A 26,747-nucleotide genomic window follows, 5' to 3' on the forward strand; every position below is an offset into this window, starting at 1 on the left:
GGTGCCCCCGTCGCTGGCTCACAGACCCATCGCTGTATGCACTCATCCATGCTGCGACGGAGAATTATGGGCCTTTTCATTTAGTAATGAAGTCACCAAGGAAATGGCAAGTGCAGCACTGAGTCAGAGTTAAAGCAGATCTTTGCAAGTCTGCTCGCTTTTTTGCCTTCATCTCTATGGAGCTCTCCCTATAGTTTCGGAGTACATCATTCTAAGACACCACCATAAACATCAATCCATTGCCGACCGCTCTATCCTCACTGTGGTAAAAACCAATGTAGCAAAGTACAAATACTTTGTAACTGTACTTAAGCCCAAAATTCATGTATCGCTACTTTACTTTGTTATTTATATTTCTAGCAACTTTTATTAATTACTACCAACAAGTCTGTATTTATATCGCACTTTTTTGCCTTGATGAACTGCTTTAAAGTGCAGAGCCAGGAATTGAACCCACAGCCTTCCAGTTTTCGGGAGCTCTCCCATGATGAACGTCGATAATAATGCTATCGCTGCCTTGATCTTATAGCCAGTACCTGGCTAGGGGGTTTGGAGGACTCCAGCTCGGTGGCCCTGATTTTGCAAGGCTGGTTCTCCCCTAACAGACAATAGGGGGAGTGGAGACAGCCCCCAATCTTTCTGCAACCACTCAACCATCACAATGACTCCAAAGTTGTTAAATTAAGGGGAAAAATCCTGTATAGTTTTTCTTTAAGAGCTTTTCAATACATACATTTAAAGTTCAGACAAACATAAGAAGTCTGTTTTAGATGACACTCTGGCCAGTGAGGCGATCATGCTACTCAATGTGCCACTTCACAGGCATCATAGGAAGTGGCGGCAACCAAGAGATGTCAGCCCCAGTCTTACACTGGAAATAAACGACCATAAATCAGACGATGAGTTGTCAGTCGAGTAGATCCATCATGGGACGGCCTGCAGTGCCACATGAGACATGAGTGTTAGGAAGGGAAAAACAGAAAACTCCCATGCAGATTGATTGGATCTTTCAAATCAGTGGCAGTGGGGTTATGGTGATCGATCTCATGGATAATTGACTGATTCTAGTGTTGTTAGAGGGCGAGTAATGACTGCATGATAAGACACAACCTGCAGGCATCTTAAGTTATGGACATATGGAGAATATGACTGTTCTTCATCTTCTTTCAGCTTCTCCCTTTGGGGGTCGCCACAGCTGATCATCTGCCATCTTGCCCCATCACTTGTGTCCTCTTTTGTTCCACCAACTGTCCTCATGCCTTCCCTTCACAGCATCCATGAACCTTCTGTGGTCCTTCTCTTTTCCTCCAGCTGGCAGCCCCATCTTCAACATCCTTTGTCCAATATGCAATATTTGTCAAATATACTTTGCACATATGTATAATGTGTCTTGTATTGCTTTGAAGCTGAGAGCTACCAAACAAAATTTTGTTTCGTGTACACAGAATGACAAAGAATTCTTGAGTCTTGAATAATCACTATCCCTCCTCTACATGTGACCAAACCATCAACCTGAGCTGTCCCTCCTGATCAAACCATCTCAACCTTGCCTCTCTTACTTAATTTTCCAAACTGTTCAACCAGAGTTGTCTCTCGAATGTGCTCATTTCTAATCCTGTTCATCCTGGTCACTCCCAATGAAGATTTCAGCTCTTCCCCCTCCAGCCCCTATCTCTTAGGCAGTGCCACCATACATCATAGGTCTGAAATTGATAGGATTTTGACAATATGCAAAGTAAAGTGTCCTTAAAGTTAAAAGGGTTAACATGTTTGTGACTGCAAGAGATCATTGCCATGTACTTAGTTTGGACAAGTTAAGTTAAAGCTCAGATATTTTTGGAAAGTTGGGTAAACATTACCAACTGGCAGAACCCATAATTCTGGAACCACTTCAGACAATTTTATTTCAGTCTTATTTGCGCTTGTATGTTAATACAAAAGTTGTGGCTGTAATAGATGTTGAATAAAAACAAGCCCTTTTATTGCCATTTTAGTAAAGAATTTAAATGAAAACTTATTATTCAGAAATCAATCACATGGAAACAAAGGGCCTTTCATTTAATGTTCCTTCACTTCCACCATTAAGTCGCCACCGTTACAAGTCTGGACCAGTCAAAGAATTAACATACTGAGGAATTAAAAAAGCCCAGCCATGGAGGAATTGTACCGTGACTGTTGGCACCAAGAAGAAACAAACTCTTTCATACGATTCAAGAAAAATGCTGCAAGTTTATTAAAGACAAAAGACATGGCAAAAAAAATGCTAAGGAAATGCCAAGTCACTTGGGAGTGAAGGACCCCTCCCCAATGGGAAGACTCCAGTTTTATTATGCCGAGAGGTGGCCACCAAGTGGAGGAAAGGACACTGATGCATGGAATGCAAAACGATTTTTAATTATTCTTGGGGAAAAAAAAAGAAAAAAAAAAAGAGCACAAGCCCTTGGCTTGTTTACCACTTTACTGGAAACGGCTTATGACTGCTTTGTAATTATCTCCTTGATAATGTAAAATCCCTCCACCACCCCAACCGCATTTCCGTCCACTCCTATCCATGGAGCGCCACACAAAAGTGATCATGCATTCATCATTTAGCCCAAATGTTTGAACTTCTATGTGGAGGAGGTGGAGCGAGGGCTAATAGATTATGGGTAATGAAGCAGCTCCGCAGCAGTAACACAAATAGGACTTGTTGTCAAAGACACAGTGCAGGGCTAAGGCCCATGCTGCAACGATCAGTCTCGTTTTTGTCTTACGCTAAGTTGAGAGCCTAACCTTCAACCTAAGAGCACATCATTTCCCTTCTGAGAGGCTTAATGAGACATTAGCCATACTAACAAATGGTGGACGAGGAAAGTGAAAGTGACTTTCCAGGTAAAGGCTGTTTGCCTGACCATAATCAGTCCCCAAGTGCAGCTAAAAGATGGAAACAACTCTGAGATTCCGCCTCAACAGCTTGCAGGTTTTTTATTTTTTTATATACGACGGGCCTCCCAGGGCCTATCGAGTGCCATGTAACATCTTAATATCCCTCAAATAGAACAGGTAATCTGCTTTTGTTGTCGGCTCGTCCACTGTAATACAGAGAGCAGAGTCTATCCGTTTTGGCTTGTAATTCTGCTGGAGGTGTAGCAAAGAAAACAAAATAATATTACAAAAAAACAATACCCTGTCAGCTTGGGCACACATGTGAATACAAGGTTATTTATAGTAACAATTCAAACTATTACTACCTTTGAAAAGCAGCACTGGGCACTGATGTGATTTAGCAGTAGGCAGGGAATTTGCAGCACATCAGAATGATATTTTAGATGATATCAAAACATGCATCTGGGTTTACACCAAGATAGCAAACTGTGGATCAAAATACATTTCTTTGTGCAGCATGGAGTCGTCTGGAGATATGGGACCAAAGACACAGTGGTGTATGGAAAAAGAAAATGCGAGCTGGTGTGTGAAGAGGCCCCGTTTCTCCCTGCCGGGCCTCCCAGCTCAATTAGCTCAGCTCTTCCCCGCTTTTCTGCTGATGGGGAAAATCAGCAACACCACACTGCACTGTACAGTCCAGGGAGTCGAGCCTGTTAGTGAGTGAATGAGTGAGTCGGTGTGCACATTATGTGCCTGTTCATGTCTCACATGCAGATTTTGCATTTGTGCATGTGGGGCCCGTCTGGTCTCTGTTAAACTGGAACCTCACAGTGTTCTAGATATCAACCAATCAAGACACACAAACACAAACAATCCCTACAGCCACTTGCAGTAATGCCGTAAACAGTTTTATCCTATGAGAAAAGTTTGTCTGGATTCACTTATTGCGATACAAAAAGATGAAGTGGAGAGATACAAGACCAAAAAGTCAAAGTTATGGATTATGAAACTCCAGAGAGACGAGAAAGGTTAAATCCCAACACTTTTCTGCCAGCAAACTTCTACATGACGAAATGTTCAACTCTCAGTGAGTATTAAAACTTCAGGAAAGACTTGTCAACAACTCTGGACTGTACCAAAATGTCCTCAGGACAGTTCAAAAAGTGACGTTACAGAAGGTGATCTGCATGAGAGATGTAGCCATAAATCAACAACATGGAGCCCGGACGTGGCCTCAGGATGTCCTCAGGTAAAAAAAGGCCAAGGTCTAAAAAGACGCAGGCTACTGCTGTATGACCGTGTTTGGAGGCAGGCGTTGGGACCTTTTCAGAGACGTGATGCACCTGTGAGTCCCAAAGGTAAAGCAGGTTGGAAAGAAGCAAAGAAACACTTAAGTGAAATTGCTTTGCCAGCAAAACCCAAGGCCACATTCTATTTAATCATGCAATAAGGACATTTCCTAAAAGGCAGCCCAACATTCCCGCATATATAACACCAACCTGTCCAGCTTAGATGACCCGAGCATGTTTGTTTAATTGGTTGAAGGTCTATCCAATAACATACAGTGGCCTTTTTATCGAAACCCTTTGATCACGCCTCTTGAAAGCGGGAGGTGGCTACACCTTTTCCAGATGTTAGCCAGGCTAATATACTGCACAGAATAAGTCAATGTCAGGTCAGCTTATAAAGCATGCGTAAAACAGGCATTCTAAACTCTGCATTATTATCATCTTACATGACTGCTGAAATCTCACCATCTATAGGAGGGATTAAAGGCTAGCCAAGAATGCTGCAGTGTCACCAACTAACTGACTAAACAAAGTAAACACACTGATAATGCCAATGATAGTATCCAAGGCGAAAGCAAATGATGAAGGTCAGTAATTGGGAGAAGGTGGGGAGATAGAGCCAAGCAGGGGTTTGTTTTTCTCCTGGCAGGGGTCCCTCTGAGCACGTGTGCAACAAGCTCTGAGGCGGTGGAGGAGCACGTCTGTGCAGAGGTTAAGAAAAGCAATTAATCGGCAGCGGAGATAATCAAAGGAACCTTACCCCCTCCAGAAACCTTGCTGGGGGAGGAGGGGAAAGACAGAGACAGAGAGAGAGAGAGAGAGAGAGAGAGAGAAGCGGGAGATACGGAGACACAGACAGGAGGAAGATGGGAAAATACTTGTTTACAGACACTGCTGCCGCGATCAAAAGCACGGGGAGCTCAGCTCTGCCACCGGGGCCCTGCGTTCCAGGTGGAATTGATAACACTTCAGATGTACAATTCAATGTTTGTGAGAGTACTTTTACCTCCCGGTGAGAAGGCTAGGATTTTTCACAGTCTGAGCTGCATTTCCTTTCATCTCAGATTTCGCAAGGTATCAACAGATTGTCAGTAGTGAGGGAGACATTTTTCCCACACATAATCAAAGAATGCAGTCTGGGGTGCACGCACTCCCCCTGCCATGACACCGATTCAGACAACACAGTGTGAGGAGGGTAATAAACAGTTGAATATCTGTGGAAACTAATATTGTGACTGCATGGGAAGGACTGGAAATGAGACCAAACAATGTTCCATCAACTATTCTCCCTTTGTCTCTCAACCTATTTACAGTCATTTTAGTCAAGAAAAATAAAAACTGATTCAAAGCAGAACTTCGCAAGTCTGGTCACTTTTTCTCTACAGTGTCCACCCTAGAGTTTCGGACTACATATTTTTACAACACCACTGTAAACATTCATCCACCAGCTACCGCTCTTGTCATCAAAACAGTTGGGGTTTTTTTTGGTTTTTTTTTTAAACGCCAGCAAACAGAAGCCTTGGAGCCATGTCCATGCCGCTCAGTGTCCATTTTGCATGCTTCTGTGTTTTTCAATTCTCCCCATCGAAAAAAAAGCTGGTCTGATGTTTGCTCACGTGTGACCCTTCGCTCGTCTACACAATAACACTATCTGCCTTGAGCTTAGAGTCAGCACCCGGCAAGGGGGTGGACTTGGGGTCAGCTGCCTTGATATTGCAAGGCTGGTTTTCCACTGATGGACAGTAGGGGGGAGTGGAGAGGACTACAAAGCTGTAAAATTAAGGTAAAAATTGTGCAATGGTTCTGCTTTAACTCATGACTTAACTGTTAACAGCTCCACTGGAAATCAAAACTTGTCGCTCCCCCTAGAGATTCAAAACACCCTGTGGAGTTGAAATGAAGCCTGCTTTCAGCAGAGTCATGTTTCTGCCCTCTGCTCTGCAGTCGACCATCTCATCTCCTTTGTGCAGTGCCTGTACTGTTAAATCTTTAAAAATGACCACGGTGATGGAGGGCAGCTACAGCTGAGGACAACATCACACTTTGACAATACCATTTAATTATGTAAACACAAAGTACCAAGAGCCATGTTGGTGTGAAGTTGCTGCTTTAAATCTTTAAAAAAAAAAAAAAGAAAGAAAAAAAACTGTCTGCGACATCAACATTTCTTGAAGCAACCTGTTGTGTTTCCCGTTGAGCAACATTTGAATATCAAAAGCGTTGTGTCTGCAAACTAAAGATTCCTGGCCACTATGAATTTTACATATTTATATTAATGTTTCACACTTTTTATAAAATGCAGAGCTCCCTCTGTCCTTTTAAAAATTGAAACTAGACAAGTGTCACAATGTAGCTCATCTATATGAACAAAGTGCACATTATAGCCTTAGTCAGTTTGCAGGTCAAGACTGCACTTTCTGCAACATTATGCCTGGGAAAAAGGCAGAGCACCCTCATAAAGATACTTCTTTTTAGTACAACAATGGGGATATTGATAACATGCATTTCTTTGCATCTATGAATGTTCAATATAGAAAATAGACTATTAAGATTTTTAAAAAAGAATACGCTATCCAGTATATACCTGCTCCTGTGGGCTGCCATCATATATCAAGGTGTATGCTCCTTCATAATTTTGCTTTTTTAAAATCATAAAATTCAACATCAAATAACTGTATAATGCAATGTTATAGGTAAACGAGCGATACATAAAATACTATTTATTTTATAGCGCACAGGTTTTATGGAAAGAACCATTTGCAAACAGGACTTGATGTTGGAATCCCACCAGTGCTGATTTTTGGGATTCCAAAATCGAGTCATACAAACTCAACTGTGTAGTTGGGTGTGAGCGGAAGGGCGAAAACAAAACATCCAAGGCTCTACTAGGAGTGGGCAAAAAATAATATCTCAATAAGTCAGTACTCTTTAAAAATGTGTCTCAACAAAGCAACTCTTATTTCCTTTAAACTCTAGCTTGCATGTAAAAATTCATTCACTAATCACTGAACTATGGTGAAGAAACACTGAGCTTTGGGTAAACATTCAGGTGCTCTACAGTAAGGTAAATTGTGCAGCATACAAGCAAGCGCAAATAACACAATCACTTGGGGGCTGGTGTCTCCATTCTTTTGTCCCCTTTTAGAATAACCACACGCGGCTAACCTATGTGGCAAGGAGGATGCTAGGGGGAGGTCATGTGATCCCATAGGTCTACTAATGTTCATGTGACACCGAATCTCGCTCACTGCTGAAACAAGGAGGGTTTCTGCTGCACACTTTCAGGGAATGTGTGGTGTATTCTGTGCGCGTTTCCTCAGCTTTTGCCAAGCCATTTAAATACTCAGTAATGTGAATTTGAATATCTTGCATAACAATCACGATACTACCTTAGACGATATGCGCTGCCCCCCTTTAGTCTCAACATACCTCATTGTTGGCCGACGCATTCCACTGAAAACTAAAGTGACTTGAATAAAGCAGCACTGATTTCTCTAAGCCACACTGAGTGATGAGTAATTTATCTTGAGCTTCGCTGGGATGAAACATACAGTGGACAGAAAGAAAGGAAAAAAAAACAACATTTCATTTTGGGGCTGACTGCCTTGTGCTGGCACGCTTTTTGTCAAGACAAACTGAATACATTGCTTTTGAAGAGCAGTGAGGGCCGGACAGGGATTAGAATTCGAAAGAGACAAGCAAAGACAAAAAAAAGTGTGATGAAACTTTCAGCACCACGGACAGCAGCCCTCAAGAAGCCTGACAGGAAGTGGGGCAAGTGTGTGAGGGACAGAGGCACTGAGTAGAAAGAGAAAAGGAGTAAAGTGACAAACTGAGTTAATTTGGTAATTAAGCAAAAAAAAAAACGTTTTTCTGCTCACCCCTAAAACACACACAACTCCTGTGGCAACAGCCAGCTCTTCCACAGCCCATCAACCCCATTTCTGTGTCTTAGGCTGAATAATGCAGGGCCTTCACCCAGAACTCAAGCATGAGTGGATAATCTGGCCACAAGGACAGGCTGTGTCAACATTTCCTTTTACTTCCATATTTATTTATTTATTTACCCACCCGCTGTTGGAGCAGGGGAGGGGTGAAGGATGAAATGTTGCAGGGCTAACAAAAGACGACCTGCTTTCGGAAGATTCCCTTTTTTAAAACATGAGGGGGAGAATATCAAAAAACTGAATTTAGAATTATATGTAAGAGTTTGCAGAAAGAACAGAAAAATGTCTGCAATGGATAAAAGTTCCCAAACTAAAGTTTGTAAATTTTCTCCGTAAATGTTCGAGTCGATTGCACCAACTTGCAAACACAAGACTGTTTTTAAATTGTCCAAATAAAAAAAATAAAATAAAATAAAAAAAAAAAGGACTGAACGCAACTCAAACTAGGGATGAACCTGTACGACAGTCAGTATCAAATCACTGGGTTGATTGGGAAAAATCATGAAAACTCTCGTAAAAGAGGGACGTGCACCACCAACATCATGTGACAAGAACAGGAGTTGCCACAACAGTAGTCATGTGACTTCCTGTATGTGGACATATTTTAAGACAAAAAAAAGAAACTCAGTCAAACAGATGAGTGATATTTTGTAAAAGACGATCACAGGGCAGGGTTTGGCTAGCAATTAACTGTTGAATATCAGGCCAAAACACATCTTCAGACAAAACCTTGTTTTTGTTGTTTCGATCCTATCCTTTTGCAAAAAAAAGTGCGTAAATTTAGTAAATGTATTTGTTTTTTTAACTTGCCTGACTGTTGCTAGTGTTTTAAATAGTATTCAGTCAAAGACAAAAAGCCACATTTGTGGCCAGGTCATAATGTGGATGTTGTCTTTAATCACTAACTTGATACAAAGGCTCTTTTAAAACACGTGTGTTAGATGCAAAGTACAAAAAAAATGCTCAAACTATAGTTTCCCTTTTCGTACTGTGCATAATTCTTAAGCATCATTTAAATTTTGAGAATTGCTGCTTCTTCTTCTTCTTCTTCTTCTTCGAGCCTAACATGTGCTACTTTATGGACATTTATTCTAACAACAAAATCTCTTTGAATTCTTTCAGTTCAGGTTTTTTGGAATAAAGGCACTGAATCTGGATAAAATTGTCATATTTGTGAGGATAAGAAACATTGAAAAAAAATCTGATTTTTAAAGACATCCGGGCCAGTTTTGGCCCACAGGACCACTGAACTAAGGTCGTTTTCACACCTGTCCACTAGACTCAGTACAATTGGGGACTCGGTTCAATTGGGTGCTGCAACATTCAGCTGGTCCGAGTTCGCTTTCACACTGCACTTTAGTGAAACGAACCACAACTTTTGAATAACGTATTCCCTTCCTTGTCTGAGGTGGCGCTGCAACAAGAGTTACTGAAGGAGAAGATAAGACAAACATTGAAAAAGAAAACTCATCTGTTGGTTAATCCAGGACAACTTCGGTTTCCTCCACAAAGGAGCAAAACATGGAGCTGCATCAAACCCTATTGGTTTTTTTTATTTTGTTTGCAAACATGACACAAATACGCTGCAACAATGGACTAAGCCATTTCTCCCGGCTATCGTTCTACATGTGCATTTACCCACAATGTCTGCATTGTATTCCGCTCCCTGCATTTGGTTCACTTGAAGTGAACTGACACCTACGTTTTTAGGCGAACCAGAGTTTGCTTCTTTGGTGTAGGTTAGAGCTCTGTTGCGCATTCATATGGTAGGGTAGGGTTCAATTAAGAAGGGCTGGTGTGAATGCACCCTAAGAGATTCAATGTTTCACAAGTACAGTATGAATACTTTGGTTCAAATCCTGGTTCATCTGACAGAGTCAAAGATATATACGTAATACAGACAAAGAAGTAAAGTTATGACATGAAATCAAAGGGATGTAGTCAGAAAAGGTAAATTTTTCCATTGAGGATATCAGTGTCTCCAGTTTGTGAATGTGTGTCTCCTTAGCGATGTGCCAAAATCTATTACAGTATACAGCAGAAACTGCTGAGGCTTAACTGTTGCACCTTTACTGAATCATGTTTTGAGGCGGCGCTTTGTTTATCCTGTGCCTAAACTATTGTGACAGTGTGACTCAGCAAAGCCAAAGTCGAGCTCCGTCTTAAAAAGAGCCTAATCCCGTCATATTTAATTTGGGATGACTTGTAATTCCAAATGGCAGCCCACTCAGGCACTGAAGATCTATTGTTGAAACGTCCTTCGCCACTCTACTACAACCTGGATGCTGATAACGGAAATAAATATCCTGTGTGTGTATATATATATATATATATATATATATATATATATATATATATATATATATATATATATATATATATCCTGAGCTCTCATGATGCCACTGAAGAAGAAAAATCAGTGTACAAATATTTTGGCATCAATCACTGAGCGTAAATTGCTCGATAACCAGGCCCTCTTTTGCTGTCGCAGGGAGAAAGTCCATTGGCTTTTTTGCAGTAGAGGTCTTCAGCCTCACACAAATGAGAATGAGACAATTAGGAGGGATTCCATAGCTGCATGATAAGTGCGTTTTAAAAGGCAGAACTGATTAAGCTGGAGGGAAGTGTTGGAGGGAAGTGGGAGGAATTAGGTTATTATCTCCAAACAGACACCGCTGCTCCTCTGCGGTGTTTGGGAAGCGGGCCCGGCGCTCTTGGATCAAAGTCTGTTCTCAATAACAAAGATCAGACCAGTCCAAGTTTACATTACCTGATTTTTTTTTTCAAACACCCAAATGGTAACCCATGACAAAGACAAAAAAGGCATACGTTTTTTATGATCTGGCATCACCAAAGTTCCAGGAGATGAGATATTCCCATGGGGTGGCAAGGGAGTTAAAAGGGTGGAACTTTGAAATTATTTGCTAATTTATTCATTAACAATTACACACACGGTGTCCTTGTTAGGTAAGCACTAAGCCAAATATTAGAGTAAGTGTCTTTTTTTTTTTAAAAAATGTGTTTAACAGAAACAACTCAAGGCATTCATCAATTCCACATGCACTCAAGACATCGGAGTGAATTTCCACATAAAAGCAAAAGATGGAAAGAAGCTAAAAACCACACTGGCGTCCACTTCTGTTAACGGGAACATCATTTTCAAAATTAACGTCATGTTCTATTGAATAAGACCTGAAACATGCAATTAAATAAGTCCATGAAATCATCAAGAAAAAAGCTTTACTGACTTTATAAATAAAGTGAGAAGTAGAAGCTGAGTTATTTTTGCAACTGGTAGCATCGGCCTCTGGTGGCTATTCAGTATTCTTACTTCCGAATTGTGTTCAGCCAGTTAATCAGAAGATAATGTCTATGTTTTAGCCTTATTTAGGTGCCAGCATGAGCCACCAGGTTCTTTTTTTTTTTGTTTATCATTGACTTCAGGGGCAGAATTGATCCTCACACAGAGAAGAGCATGTCGGGAAGCTCAGTCACGCGCAGAAGTAGTTTGATTGTGCGTCCATTAAACTACAAGTGGGCTATAATGTGCACTAACAGTAAAAGTTGGCCACAGAGATGCAAGAAAGTTGAGTCTAAAGCACCTGTTTTTCACCTCACGTGCAAACAACATTTGAAAATAAGTGTTATTTATTTCGTCAGTCAGTTAGTTAGTTAGTTAGTTAGTTAGTTAGTTAGTGTTTTACCCGTTTAAATTTTTTTTAAATCAGAGTCGTCATCATCATCATCATCATCAATATGTCCTACCTTGTTCGTAGCAATTCTCCCAGGTGAGGTTCAGAAGGCAGGAGGAGAACAGCTCGTCTTCGGTCCTGGCACAACCGTCCATGGCGTGTGTGTCTGTGTGTGACAGTGCCACGCGTGTCGGGTGGAGAAGTCTTGTCTCGGACTTGTCAAGGTACACACAGTAGACTGCTGTCTTCCCTCAACTCTTCCCTCGACGAACGTCTCTTCTCCTCCCCGGCTCTTCTCCTTCCTCTCCGCCCGGTGCCGTGGATGATATCAAACGAACAGTGGCGGCTGGCTGCCGCTTCCCTGCTTTCCGCCGTCACGTGGCTGTTCTCTCCCTAAAAACACGCAGCTGGTGAATGGGATGGTGGTTCCCAAAGTGAGGTCCGCGGACCACCTGGGGTCCCCAAACATGAATAACATCTTACTTTTGTCTTTACTGTGGTCTATTCTCCCCACAGCACAATGTCAGCATGATAAATGTACTAATAATGCTGCACTCTCCTTCACCTGTTGTTGTCATCTGAAACCAGCTGTCAGCCACTTCTGTTAATTGATCCTTCACTAAGACCCGCCCCCTGGAACACAGACTGACCAATCACAGTGCAGCAACAGATTCAACTCACCTGGTGCTTCCCAAACTTTCCATACAGGGACCATTTTTTTTAACAATGTAAATCATGACAACATCAAATTTGAACTAAATGTAGCAGAAGTTCATTCAATCGATATGTATTCATTCAAATCTTATTTTAGTTTAAATTAACTTGATTCATTTATGTTTTAACAATTTAAATTATGATTTAAGTTTGTCAACCATAACACTATATTACACCTAATATCATACCTAATATAAATAAATTATTAAGAGTGGTTTGTAAATAATTAAAACTTAATGCATGCTATTGTGTGTAGACTATATATACATACATATACAGTATATATATGCAGTACATACATATATGTATATATATGTATATGTATGTATATATATATATATATATATATATATATATATATATATATATATATATACATAGATACATGATGTGTGCAGACAAACCGTTACAGGACAGTCTGCGGTGCAAAGACGGATAAGGACGGACTTTTCAGCAGAGAGTTTCATTCTAAAAAGTTACCCGCCGACTAAAGTGTGTGTGTGTGTGTGAGTGTGTGTGTGTGTGTGTGCATGCATGCTGTTTCTCTCGCTCCCTCTTTCTCTCTATGTGAGTTTGTGCCTTCTCTCTTGCCCTCCCTGACTTGTGTGCATTTGTGCACTCTCTTTCAGTGTCCACCAGTGTTTTCTGTGCGTGTTTTCTTTCTCTATCTCCCTCTCCTTCTCTCGTTCACAGCTCCGAACATAAATCACACACCACTTCGATCTGTGTCAGTTGTTTTTTTCTTTTGAGTTGTATAGTGCGTTTTTCTTTTGTGTTTCTCTGTTTCTCAGTAAAGAATTACTAACATGTTTAAAACACAAAATACATTTTTTGTGCCAAATTTGTATTTCACAGGAGATAATTGAGAAGTGTTGATTCTACATTAATTCCATGATTTTATATAAATAAATATCTGTTATAAGCTTCAGGTTTATATCTTAATATATATATTAATCGTGATTAATCACAGAACATTGTGCAATTAATTAGTTTTGTGTTTGTTTTTTTTTGATTGACAGCCCTAATATACAGTATACATATATACATACACCATATAGGGACCTCCCAAAAGAAACTCCCACAAAGGTTGTGAGGTTATGATCACCTTGGATAACACTCACATACAGATACAAAACAAAATGTACAGGTCCGGTAAGAAAGATTTTGGTTTTAGTGTGGGTTTATAATTCAACAGATTATTCTATGTGTGCTTGTGTATCGTACACAACTGACTTTCATATCCTAGTATTTTCTTGCCATTTTTGTTTACATGAAATTGAAATAATTATAAATAAATGCTCTCTTTTCATGGTAACACAAAGGCACATTGACCCCCTTGTGCATTTCTATTCCAGATTTAAGTAGGATACAGACTTTTATTAAGGTCCAATCAAAGGCCATGATGACTTGCAGGACTCTCAACACAAAGTTTAGGGCTTGCTCTTGATTTAGGACTAATTAGTAACTTGCAAAACAATGAACTTCCACCTCTCCAGCCTATACTTCACACTTAGGATTTAAACACTTAAATTAAACAGAGGGGGGTAAATAAAGTGCATTATATAGCAATTAGAGTGTGATTTGGGACACTGCCCTGCAAATCAGTGCAACAACAGACACTTTCTTGGCAAAGACTTAATGACATTAATTATAGCTGCATTATATTACGTGATCCAGTTTCCAAGCACACAGTGAAGCCATTGTGATTTTTTTTTTTGTTTTCCTGCTGTGGTAAAAGCATCTTAACAAGTTGTGTGATGAGAGCTAAAAATATGGGTCCCAAGTGGGTTTGTTTGTAGTTTCCATGGTGGCTCTACCTGTGTTTGTCCATATGGGAGCACATGTGACTGAACACGCTTTTTCCACTATTCAGTTCCAGCACAGCTCTCCTCGGGTTGGTATCGTTTTCCATTGTTTGGGCCACTTGGTCGGTGTAGTGGTTAGCACTCTTGGCTTTGACTGGTTTTATTAACATTACATTACATTACATGACATTTAGCAGACGCTTTTGTCCAAAGCGACTTACAATAAGTGCATTTCAACATTTGGGTACAAACAAGAGCTAGAAGTAAGAAAGTGCTTCAAATATGCCAAACTATAAAGAGATGTGTTTTCCTGCTGTCCGGATGTCAATGGGGAGCTTGTTCTACCATTTGTGAGTTTGACGAGTGACTCAGTGATCCTCTCAGTGAGGGGGCAGCAAGCCGGTTTGCCGATGCAGAGCGGAGTTGGCGGGCTGGGGTGTAGGGTTTGATCATGTCCTGGATGTAGGCTGGACCGGATCCGTTTGTAGCATTGAACGCAAGCACTAGAGTCTTGAAGTGGATGCGAGCAGCTACAGGAGGCCAGTGAAGGGAGCTGAGGAGCTGTGCAGTGTGAGAGAACTTTGGTAAGTTGAAGACCAGTGGAGCTGCTGCATTCTGGAGGAGCTGAAGAGGTCAAATGGCACACGCAGGGAGACCAGCCAAGAGGGAGTTGCAGCATGAGCCTGGACCAGAACCCGTGACACCTTCTGGGTTAGAAGAGGCCGTATTGTCCAGATGTTGTGCAACATGTATCTGCATTTCTGTATCCAGTCCTGACACTTAGCCAGTCAGTGACCAGCAGTCTGACGACGTCACATTCAGTATCGGCTCAGCTCGTTTGGAACTTCACCAGAGCAGACACTAAAAAAGTACCAGGTACTATCACTAAAGGAAAAGCAAAAAAAGGGGTTGACCAATGACGAGTCGAGCTGTGCAGGAACTGTGTAGTGGAAAAATGCCATTAGTATACTTCCAGGCACTAAGTGGCTTTAGGCTTGAAGTGGCCCACATGGACATAGCTGGTTGGCATTTCAGCATAAAGAAATGTTCCATCCATTGTATATGAACAAATGTTTAATTAGACATATTTTTAAAACTGTGTGGACAGGATTTTCTCCTTCTTTCTCGCCTTAGCATTGGAATAACTGAATCATATGTTTTTTAAAGTGTAACTAAACCTCTAAACTACTTTTTTCCAGGTGCAAATCAGTGCATATGGACATCTAGTAATGGAATTTGTCGATCCGGGTGCAAATCTTCACAGTTTAGTCTAAGGTATTGATATTGTACACTGTTATTTTAATCGTTGGCCAGAGGAAGTGAAGTGGTCAGTGGTGAGTTTGTAGGAAATGTGTGTCAGATCAGGGTTTGTGTTTCCAAACTTTTCCATTGTGAGCTGAAATTAACTGGTTCACTCTAGATTTACGCTGTCGGACCAAAAGGTCGACATACAATTACCACGACGTTACTGAAAAGTCATTACAAAGCCGTGCACTTTAAATATAGTTTATACTTCCATGAAAACCTTGCTGAGGTGGATCGCCGTCCTCTCACTCATCTGTTACAATTCAGTCTCCATGGACCAATACAGTCCATCTACAGTATGTAATGAGGGACAGGGAGTGCCCTTGCACATAAACCCACTAAAGCATTACATTATAGACACTTTACCGGTAATGATGAGGCTCATGCATGACGGAGACGAGTATGGGTTGGAAGCATCAAATATTAAACTCATTACAAGACTTTGGAGACAAAGGGAGGGGGAAAAAAAACTGGTTATTTTAGAAACATTTCAACATTAAATTTCCCCTTAAACGGTACAGTACAATTGTGTTGGAGGGCAAGTGTAGCCTTCAGTTAGCATCAAAACTAAAAAAAAAAGAAGATATACTAGGCTATTCTGAGTTGACCCAACTCCTGACATACTGTAGATATCAAAGGTTAATTCTAGGGATAGTGAAAAACAACAATTTATACAATCAGGTGATCACACAGTTGCAAATTTGAGTTGCAAGTTTAATCAGATCCCTTCTGCTGGATTAAAGTAGAAATTCTACCACATTTAAGTTTTATGTTGTATATTTACAGCTGCCAAAAACGACTTTATTATTTGCCAACAACTGGAACATTTGTAGAGCTTTGTTCGCACTCTCTTCACATTGAGCATTTAGGATCGGGTACCTTAGTCTGGCAACCATACGGTGACAAGACTAATTCAAAAGTAATAACAAGGAATAAAGAGTGTGCCTTGTATGCTATACAAATAAAGCTGCCTCGTCTTGTTTGATCAGACGCGTGATGTGCACCCGTTTGGAGAGTGGTCAACTGGCAGAGCAGTGTAACAGAAGCAGAGCTCTCTCGTTTCCTGCCGATATAACTTTAGCAGAGAGTGCAGTGCTGAGAGGACAGTTCCCCCCACTGTGACTGGTCATAACACAGCTGACACATCTCATCATCAAGTCAATTCTCAGGAGGCTTGTTGCAGTTTCAATACTACAAAATTGTGGAAATAACCCCTTGCAAAAGTTCCACTTTTAAGAAAACAGAAGAACAACCAGGTGTCTTGAAAAGAAAGCATCCCCTGATCTAACGGAAAAGAATGACGCAAGCAAAATAGAGAGCGCTTTGTTCTTATCTGTCACCATCAGCCATAATGTGTCCTGTGCTGCAGATTAATTTAAAGATTAGGGAGTGCCGTGCATTCGTGTAGGGGACAGTCAAGGTACAGGAGAAATCACACACAGCGCAGCATGGCTTCGTTCTTCAATGTATGACACGGCTCAGCTTGTGCTTGTTTGTTTCCCTCTGATCTGCTGCTTTCTCGGCACGGTGACACATGGAAGCTTTTCACTGAATCAAATCAAAACAGCCCGCGATAATTCGGTGCGACAATGTAACAACGGTGTGCTTTCATATCCCTCATTCATACATATCCCACTGTAGGCCGTGATAGCGAAATGAGGTCTAAGTTCAGGGCCAATCTCAAATTGACGCAGTCAAATCAAATATGTCCTCACAGCGAGTGGCCGTACGTTTCCGCACAGGTGCCTTCGGTGTCCGCGTGACTCGTTTCAAACTGGCAGCCCATTTTAAACACACCGTCTTCATGCCACATCTTCCCCACATAACCAATCTATCAAGCCTCACCCAGCGGTACATGCATATACTCCCATATCACAGAGAAAGCTGGAAAGCAACTGTCATAGATGGCGTGATTGAATTGTTCCCTTGCACTGTCACCAGAGGGGCTATTATTTCAAATTAGCATACAAATTCAAACCGGGACAGATGGATTTGTCACATTCCAGTCGCCCTCTTCCTGGAAGATTGGCTGTGCTTGCGCTGCGCGATGGAGATAAGACACCTGTCTTGGATGCCATTGGTGGTTGAGGAAAAGGGCCGGCGTGGGATGGGAGGAGGACTGGGTGGGTGGGTGGATGGATTTCCTGAGACGCTGAGGTGTTCTGCAATAAACTTCCGCCTACCCACGGGCTCAAATGATGATGAGGCACCATCCAGCACTCTGTGGGTGGTAGGAGATTGAGCTGTAGCACGCTGGTGATTCACACTGTTTGGAAACACGCTGAACAATACCCGTCTGGTGCTGTTCGTGTTTGCTACTTTTGTTGAGTTACTGTCAAAAAAAACACATAAAATGGCCCCCGACATCAGCACAGGGTGCAAGAATAGGTGCGTAACAGCACCAGGAAGGATGCGAGAAAGAAGTTGAAATAGTAGAAGTAAGACAGGCAAGGTTTGAGATGGTTTGGTCACGTGTGGAGGAGGGACAGTGCTGGTATTGGACAAAGGGCATTAAGGATGGAGGTGCCGGGCAGGAGGACAAGAGGAAGACCACAGATGAAGAAGGTTCATGGACGGCTTTAAAGTGGAACTTTGTAAGTCTGGTCACTTTGCCTTTTTCTTTACGGTGCTCCTCCTACAGTACATACTTTTCTGACCACCACTCTAAACATCCGCCCATTGTCTTCTGCTTTATCCTCACTGTTGTATAAACTCACAGCTGATGCACCCCTGCCCCCACATGCATTTAGTTTTCAATAGAGCTGGCGAACACAAGCCGCGCAGCCATGTCGGTCAGCATGTTTTGCATGCTTCAGTGTTTTTCAATTCCTCGCCATTCTAGAAAAGGACGATTCAATGTTTACTCGTGTGGCCCCTCACTCGGTCAGACAGTTCACTTCTGCTGACAACGGTTTTCTTTGCTTCTTGTTTGCCGACGCCGACATGATGAACGTCTACAATAACGCTATCGCTGCTTGGATCTTATAGCCAGTACCTGGTTAGGGTGTGTGTGTGTGTGTGTGTGTGTGTGTGTGCCCTGTCTTTAGCTAGCAGCTTTTCAATTTACCTCAAGGTTGTTTTGAGCATGTGCTAAGTAACAATAAAAACAATAAAAAAATACTTTGTTTCATCAACATTACTACTACAAAAGTGCTTCAATAAAATTGGAAAATACATACATATACAGAGCTAGTTAGCGAACAAGCTAAATACCTTTTCAAGTCTGTTGTTTTCGGTGAAGAAAACGAGATTAAGCGTTAAGCAAATAAAAATAACGTTGACATAAACAATAACAGTGACAAAATCTGCTGACACTTTTGTCAACAAATAAAAACTGGACAAAAATGTTATGGGCGGGGCAAACGAATCAGAAGAAAAGAATAAGAAGAAGAGATCCAACGAAACAACAACCACCTTGCCGACTTTCCCGGTTTGTTTTTCTGTGGCGTTAACAGGAAACTGATTCTGATAGTAAGACATACATGGCCTATAAAATTAGATTTTTTTCCCCCTCATAAATACTCAGCAAGTTGTCCGATTGCCCATCTTAGTCGGACTACGGCCTCGATTAAACTGTCCATGTAAACGTACCGACTGTTGCAAAGTCGGTTCACCCAGTGCGGAATGCTCACAGATTGGCAGCACTGTCACGTCGCACTGACGTTTACCGCTGTTCACTACATGTATGACTCCCAGCAGAGATAGGTAGAAAGAGTGAGATGTGACCCTCTGTATAAAAAATGATGTTCAGCTCCACAGCGCGGAAAAGCCACGTGATGACAACGATCAACAATTACATCCGTCGGCGACTAACTAACATTGAACATTAAAAAGCTTTTGTCAGCAACATTGACTAGTCATTGCAGGCCGAGTGGAGACAGCCCCCAACTTTTTTTGGCTTATAACAGCTTAAGAAATGGTAAACAACAAACAAAAACAATTACAATTCTCTCAGAGTTCCCTTCTTTTAAGTCCAATTTAAAGATCTTTATGTATGAACATCCGAAAGCCACCGGACATGAGATTAAGCACGAGAAGACCACATGCAATTGTTGCACGGCCGCGAAGCAGACACTAACAAAATACAACTTGCAGACATAATGATTTTCATTTGTAATTACGGCGGCACAGGTCGATGAAAAGTATTGAGCATGAAAAACTGTTCTTACCATGGGATCAATTTCATATAATTTCCAGATCAGCTCAAACTAATGGGTTTTCTATTGGCTTCACGTTGGAGGGAGACTAATCTCTTCGGCACCATTTATTGTGGTCCTGCACACATTCCCCGGCAAAAGGCCGTCCACTTAAAAACTTGTCTCCCAACAGTCCAAAAAATATTAAAGTACACATGCTAATTTCCTGACTTAGCATATTATACAATCTGCAGGCTTAATTTAAAACTCCCTGAGCACGTCTTGTATCTCCGTCTGCCTCCGTCCAGACACTACAGAGATTGTGCAAAAATGCTTACAGGTTCGCTTCAGCCTCTTATCCTTACATCACTGCTCATTTCTGTACAGTTTAAGTGAAACTCGAGATGCAACACGGTGAAAAAACTGATTCGATGCCGTTTCATGCATAAGCAAGAGAGCCCTTTAAACAGAAGACGTTTTTTTTCTCTTCACACTTCGGCGACGTGACAAGCAGAGCTGAAATAATTGCTAGGTTCAGTGATTATTTCAATCAAGGATTAAACATTTTAGTCAAAAACGTTCCAGTTGCAGCTTCTCGACATGAAAGGCAAACTGATTATATTTGGGATTTGGATTGTTGATGAACATGACACTTGAACTGTCATTTCATTTTTTTTTTTGACTGAACGATTAAAAGTTATCACGATGTACTTTTTCCTTTTAACATCATTTAATATCAACATATCACAATATAAATCTATTTAAAATTTCTGTAAGACATGTAAATAATATGATCTGTATTGCATGCTTAAAATACCTTATTACCTTATTACCTTATTATTACCTTTCATTTCAGATAACACCTGCTTTATATCTTTGGCTTTTTAATATTAAATGAAGGATATTTATTGACTTTTTCTCTTTCCAAATATAATTTTGTCGATTATAATGTTTAGTGTATTTTACTCATTTAGTCTGTATAATGAATATGAGTCCTTTAAAAAAAAAAAATAAAGCCTTTAAAACCAGGAAAAGTCATCACAGATACCTTATCATATGACAATATCCAAAATATAAGACCATCCTGTCTCATGTCACAGTGTAGATATAATATCCATTTGTTGCCCAGCCCTAGTGTCAAGTGCTTTGATTGGACTACAAAACTTTTCTTTGTAGTTGTACAATTATAATAAAAGCATTCATAGAATATATGATATCAATCATTTTAAAATGCTTAGCACATATATTGACCAGGCCTACCTCAGACTCAAGTTAGCATTAGTGTTTTTAATGGCAACAAATGACTCTTTAAAAAGACTTTTTGTCATCATTCTAAAAAAAATGTAACCCTGTTAAACTCTCCATGCTTAATCAACACTTAATCAACCAGAGCTACAGATTATGTCAGCAGGGGTGCAGGTAACTGCATGGGGGCCCAAATTGAGAAGCGGGGCCCCTGAAAACAGCTGCTTGGCAATGACACTGTGGTAGGAAATCCCTCACTACTTTGGTTTGTTTCATTTGAAGTAGGGCCCCCAACCCAGGGTCCTGTTTGCCCAAGGCCCTCAGAGTCTCTTGAAGCACACTTGCATTTGTTTAAACAAAATGTGTAGTGCCACTTCTGTGGGTGTCCCTTTAAAATAAAGCACAGTTCAGGCTACATCTACACAACTGTTTTCAATGCTGCTTCAGATACACCTCAATCCACATTGCCCCCGCCCCGGTTTATTAGAAGCCCCAAAAATGAGAAAAAAAAAGAAAAAAGTTTTTGTTTAAATCAAATCAAATCCTTGTTCTATTTTTCAGCATTGCCGTCTCTCATTAGCAATAAAATCTGAAACTAAGCAAACAACTGCAGAGGGGAAATCTACTTCCTGTTTACACAGGCATGCATATGCAGTGGACCCACATTTAAAAATCAAGTGCATGTGCTAAAAACAAAACAAAACAAACCCCCGCTATTTGCTGAGTAACCATAATGAGTCCCTTGTGGTGATGGCACTGGGTTGCTCCTCAGGTGGACTAGTATTCTCAGGTACAAAAGACAAAAGTGTGTCACACTCCATGAAACTGTTCACCCACAGAATGAGAGGCAAAAGTTTGTTTTCTTCCTCTTGTGTTGCTCAGACGTGTTCACAGGTGGAAGCCATTTAAAAGGTGAAGCCGCACAAGAGAGCTGCGCTTCGACTATCACAGAAATTAAACCGCGAGTCCATGCCTTTCCCGAAGCTTTAACCTTCCACATAAGCGAGGCACCGGCACAAAGTCGTGCTGCCAGAAACAGCACAGCAGGGAGTTCGCACTGATCTTGTTCTGAAACATTTGTAATAAGCACCCCTCCTCCCTCTCCTCCCCCCCTCACCAGAACTGTTTCAGAAGCTTATCAATATCCCGAGTAAGAAGATTTAACTTCCCCCGAGGAGCTGGGGAAACAAGGTGGACTCGGCAGGTCAAAAATATGACTGCTCAGAATATGTGGAAATGCCTGTATGAGAGAGACTGAAACATATTCAATAAAATATTCTACAACAATGTCATTTTTATTAAGCCGATTGGAAATGTTTCCATTTTAGGACCTTCATGAACAGAGAACATGACATTACATTAAACCTGCAACAAAAAACAGTTTTAACTTTTGATGAAAAGCTTCATGGATTAATGCTGATTTTCGCAGTGATGCAAAAATGCCAAGATTTTCTTATTACTGATGTGTTGAAGAGAAATGTTGACATTTACATAGTATATCATGCTTTTGACACAATTCCTGATAACCGGTCCTGAGCTGCTTTCAGACATGCCCTCATGTCCAGACATTTTCCCCACATTGTCCTCACACAGGTCGCACACAAGAACACGCATTCTTCTGGTCAAGTTTAAAGGAAACGTCAGAAAATCCCCTGCAGGAAAACAGGGAAAATGTCTGGAAAATGTTACAGCGAACAAGTGTTGGTGCCTCATGCAATGTTCTTGAACATTTTATCCGCATCAGACAATCTCCTCCCACGTTCTTCGGATTAGAACGAGCAACCTTCGGGAAATGTACAGTTAAGTCCATATATATCCAGCAATGACGCGAGGTGGCGGTAAAAAAGAAGAAAAGAACAAAAAACATGGATGCAAATCATCGACCGGTATGAAAATACATTAAACACACATAGAGAAAAATAGAGTTCAAGATGAGGTTGTTGGCGCACATAAAAAAAAAAAATGTGACGCTCAAATTAGTTCAGATTTTACATCCATTTACATCCTCTGTTTTACAAAAACAGCGCGTGCAAACCTTAGTACTGCGTGTATTCCTTGGACGAGTGTTTTGCAATGATGCGCTCCAACTGTCTCTTTGCTTCACACTGCGGGAAGTTGCCCATCTCATAGTACTGCGGGGCGATTTTCACCAACCTAGGACACAGAGCAAGTAAACATTAGTCACAAATAATAGTCTGCAGTGTTTTATTGTGGGAGAGGGCCGTTCTTTTATATTCGCTAAACAAATTGGATTGTACACAGTCACACAGTTGCTTCCTACATAATTCCATATATTTTTCATATATATATGTATATATATATATATATATATATATATATATATATATATATATATATATATATATATATATATATACATACACACATATATATACATATGTGTATATATATATATATAATATAATATAAGGCAAAATGGCAACATATCCTTTGTTCTAGATGTTTTCTACCTTTCTTGGTCTCACAATAGGAAACTGAAGATCTTCAAGGATTGATATATACATTTTCATATTCTCAAGGCTACTTCGCCTATGGTGTCCACTTTTATTGATTTGCGACACGCTCTGCATCTGGCCAAGTGTCCTTGGGATCTTGGACAAGCCAGTCTTTGTAATTTTCTTTGGTGAACCAGAGATCTTGGAATTTGCATTTCCCAGGCATCAAGTCGTTTGCTCTCTCTTGCTTACACATGACTCGTTCGATGTTCCGCATGAAATCTCACATCAGTAGCGGAGGGAGACGGTGTAGTGTCCACAACACCGCTAGTAATTATGACTCGACAATGCAAGGTGCATGAAACGGTAGCTGGCGGGAGCCATTTACCTAAATATCAACTTAACTTCTTTCTTGCCCAAAATTCAAGCACTTTCAAAGTATTTTTAGGGTGATTTTCAAAAACTTTCAAGGGCCTGTGTGTTAGGATGTTGCCAGTGAGCTGATTTACAAAGAAACCAATGTGTGGTGAACCTATTAGAGTGCTGCATTTATGCCACACAAACAAGCCAACTTCAGGAAAAAAAGAAATAAAGATTTGCGACTGGAACGTACCACTCTGGTTTGACGTCAGTGCACGTGCGGATGTAATTCTTGGTGGTGAGCACAAACTCGTTGTAGAGCACCCACTCGGGCTTGTGGTCCAGCACAGTGGAGGGGTGCAGCTGAACGACTTGGTTGTCCTTCACCGTGAGATAGTGGCCAGTGCGCTCCAGGTGAGCGATCTGTTTGGAGCATAGAAGAAGAAGAGACTCTGACTCTGCCTTTATGGAGCTTCATTTATTTACTGTCAGTATTATTTTACTCCGTGTAAATTAATAACACTCTGATTGGAAAAAAAATAAAAATAAAATAAAGTATCCTGACACAAAAGACAAACTTGTTTGCAATCAGGCAGTGGCAGTTTTCTTTTTCTTTCCTCTCTCCCTTGTACTTTGCAGATACTTGGTGAAGCTGCAGTGGCTGTTGTGATTAACCAAGGCAATCAGTCTCAATAAAGACCTTTCCAAACAAAGACATGATCGCAAATGCTGCGAAAGCTCCAACATGAACCGCAAATTTGTCTCAGAGATAAAGGTTAATGTTGACAAATATTTAAATATTAACGCCATAATTCAACTTGTCAGGTTGCTTGTTTCAGGTAGCCTTGAAAATGGCTCCTTGCTAAATGCCATTTGTTTCCTTGAGGGAACCACAAATTGACATGATTTCTTGTTGTGTGTTTAAAACAAGGCAGCTGTGTATTTGTGTGTGTATGTGTGTGTGCAATTTAAAGGTGTTTACTCATTATAATAAACACCTCCACTGCATTTTTTTTTTTTAGAGAGTAAAGGTTTAGAACAAAAACAATTGTTTTATCATATGATAAAAACAACAACAGGGGGCAAGTCTTTTATTTTCAGGTTAGCTGAACGTAAAGACTTCATGTGCTACAATAACACACAACAACAAATCAAATAGAATTACAGCCTTGTGGTTGTTTGCCTGCACCAAAGTGTCAAGTGGCAGGAAATACAGTCACAATCTCCCCTTCCGTTCCTGAGTTATGGTGTCAAATAATGACCAGAAAAGAGGTTTTGCACTTCATCTTTGACCTTTGGGATATAAAATGTCATCACTTCATCATTTTATCGAAATAGACGTTTGTGTGAGAATTTGCACATTGGCGATTAATGGACCGAAGTGTTTTGTGACTTAACAACACTGAAAATAGCATGACAACAACAGATTATGAAGAGACAAATGTACATTCATTAGCTGAGGACATTAGCTTTCATATACGGTATATTTTTAAACAAAAGAAATTTGGCACTGCTCCTGATCTGACTGACCAGGGCTGTTGAGTATTTATCCGAAATTCAGATATTTGTTAAATATTGAGAAGAGAGTGCAACTTTGAACCTTAAAAAATACCTTTGTGCCCTTAGGCACAATATGATGTGTAGATTGGCCTGCAGTCATGCTGTGTTTTGTTCATGAGAAGACAACAGTGATCTTATGTTGTTTTGCGGTGACACAAAGGACCCTGACTCAGGCTTGCATTTGAACTGAGAACTGTCTCTATACCTGGTAGGTGGGGTATGGGCTGTGCCCGATGGCTGTGCCGTATGGCGTCATACTGTTGCGATGAAAATAAATGACAACATTGAATGCAACACAACAGACAACCATGGAGGGCATCCAGCAGGTCTTTTTTTTCCTGCTCAGATATTATCACCAAAAGCTAGGGAGTGATGCAACACAGAAAATGACGTACCATACTGAACCAAACCATTCCAGATGGCAAAGTGACTATTGACGGCAAAGTAAAAAATAAATCTGCTTATCCCGCTATCTTTGACGGTATAGCGTGCCATGTTATATTCATCCGAGCATGATTTTTGTAGAAAAAAAAAAACTCCTTATGACTGACCTGCATGAAGAAACCAGTGACCAGTGCTCGGCGGATGTTGGTGTAGTAGTCTCTGCTGTTGAACTCAGTGCTCCGCCTTGGCAGACTGAAGCGGTCCATGATCCTGGACAACTGCTGGCGAACATTGTCTGCTGACATCAGCGAGCGGTAGTTGACAAAGTTTTCATAGCACCACTGGGTGGACTCATGGTCTGTTTGAGGAAAAAAAGGATCAATTTAGAATAATCTGAACAAACACAAGGGAATTGCTCATTGTTAATTGGTCACTTTAAATTGACTGACCACTCTCAAGCCCAGAACAATGTGTTAACATTGTGTTAAGATGGCAGTAGACATAAAAAACCTCTTCCAAATTAAATATGAGGATCACCCATTATGGCGACCCCTGGAGACAGAGAAGTCGAAAGACAAAAAAAGTGAGTAAAGTAATAATTGTCTTACTTTGTTTGAAGGCATGGTAGACGTTGAGCAGCGTCATGTGGTCTCCGTCGATGTGGGCAAAGCGCATTTTGGACTCGTCTGCCGCCTTCTTAGCCTCCGTGGGTCGGACGAAGCACTGTGGGACTAAACAAGGTTGGTATAGGCCCCAACGCAGCCGCCCATAGGGATAAGTTAAGCAAATCCCACAGAGAGGAACAAGGCCTCAGCTGAAGAGAGGCACAGAGCACTTCAAAGGGCACACTGTAAACGCCAAGTATGGTATTGGCAAAGTATATAAGCTGGACAAGGAGTGGAGGAGGGTCAAAGAGAAGCAGAGGAGGAGAGGTTTCTCCATTCTGATGTGCTACACTAGGTTTTATATACAAGATATGGCAAATGTAG

At 40.9% G+C, this 26,747-nt stretch overlaps 1 protein-coding gene across 1 annotated transcript in view; it reads right to left on the reverse strand.

The window, feature by feature from the left end:
- Window positions 1-22,272: 22,272 nt before the first annotated feature.
- Window positions 22,273-26,747, reverse strand: part of dhx15 (DEAH (Asp-Glu-Ala-His) box helicase 15) — a 29,585-nt gene continuing 25,110 nt past the window's right edge. The window contains exons 11-14 of the mRNA XM_044020548.1: window positions 26,367-26,489; window positions 25,926-26,116; window positions 24,068-24,237; window positions 22,273-23,152 (exon numbers count right to left, since the gene is read on the reverse strand). Coding sequence (XP_043876483.1) covers window positions 23,035-23,152; window positions 24,068-24,237; window positions 25,926-26,116; window positions 26,367-26,489 — 602 coding nt within the window. The 3' untranslated portion in view covers window positions 22,273-23,034. The remainder of the gene's footprint in view (window positions 23,153-24,067; window positions 24,238-25,925; window positions 26,117-26,366; window positions 26,490-26,747) is intronic.

Source organism: Solea senegalensis, linkage group LG3 (genome assembly GCF_019176455.1).
Source record: "Solea senegalensis isolate Sse05_10M linkage group LG3, IFAPA_SoseM_1, whole genome shotgun sequence".
Classification (NCBI taxonomy): Eukaryota; Metazoa; Chordata; class Actinopteri; order Pleuronectiformes; family Soleidae; genus Solea; species Solea senegalensis.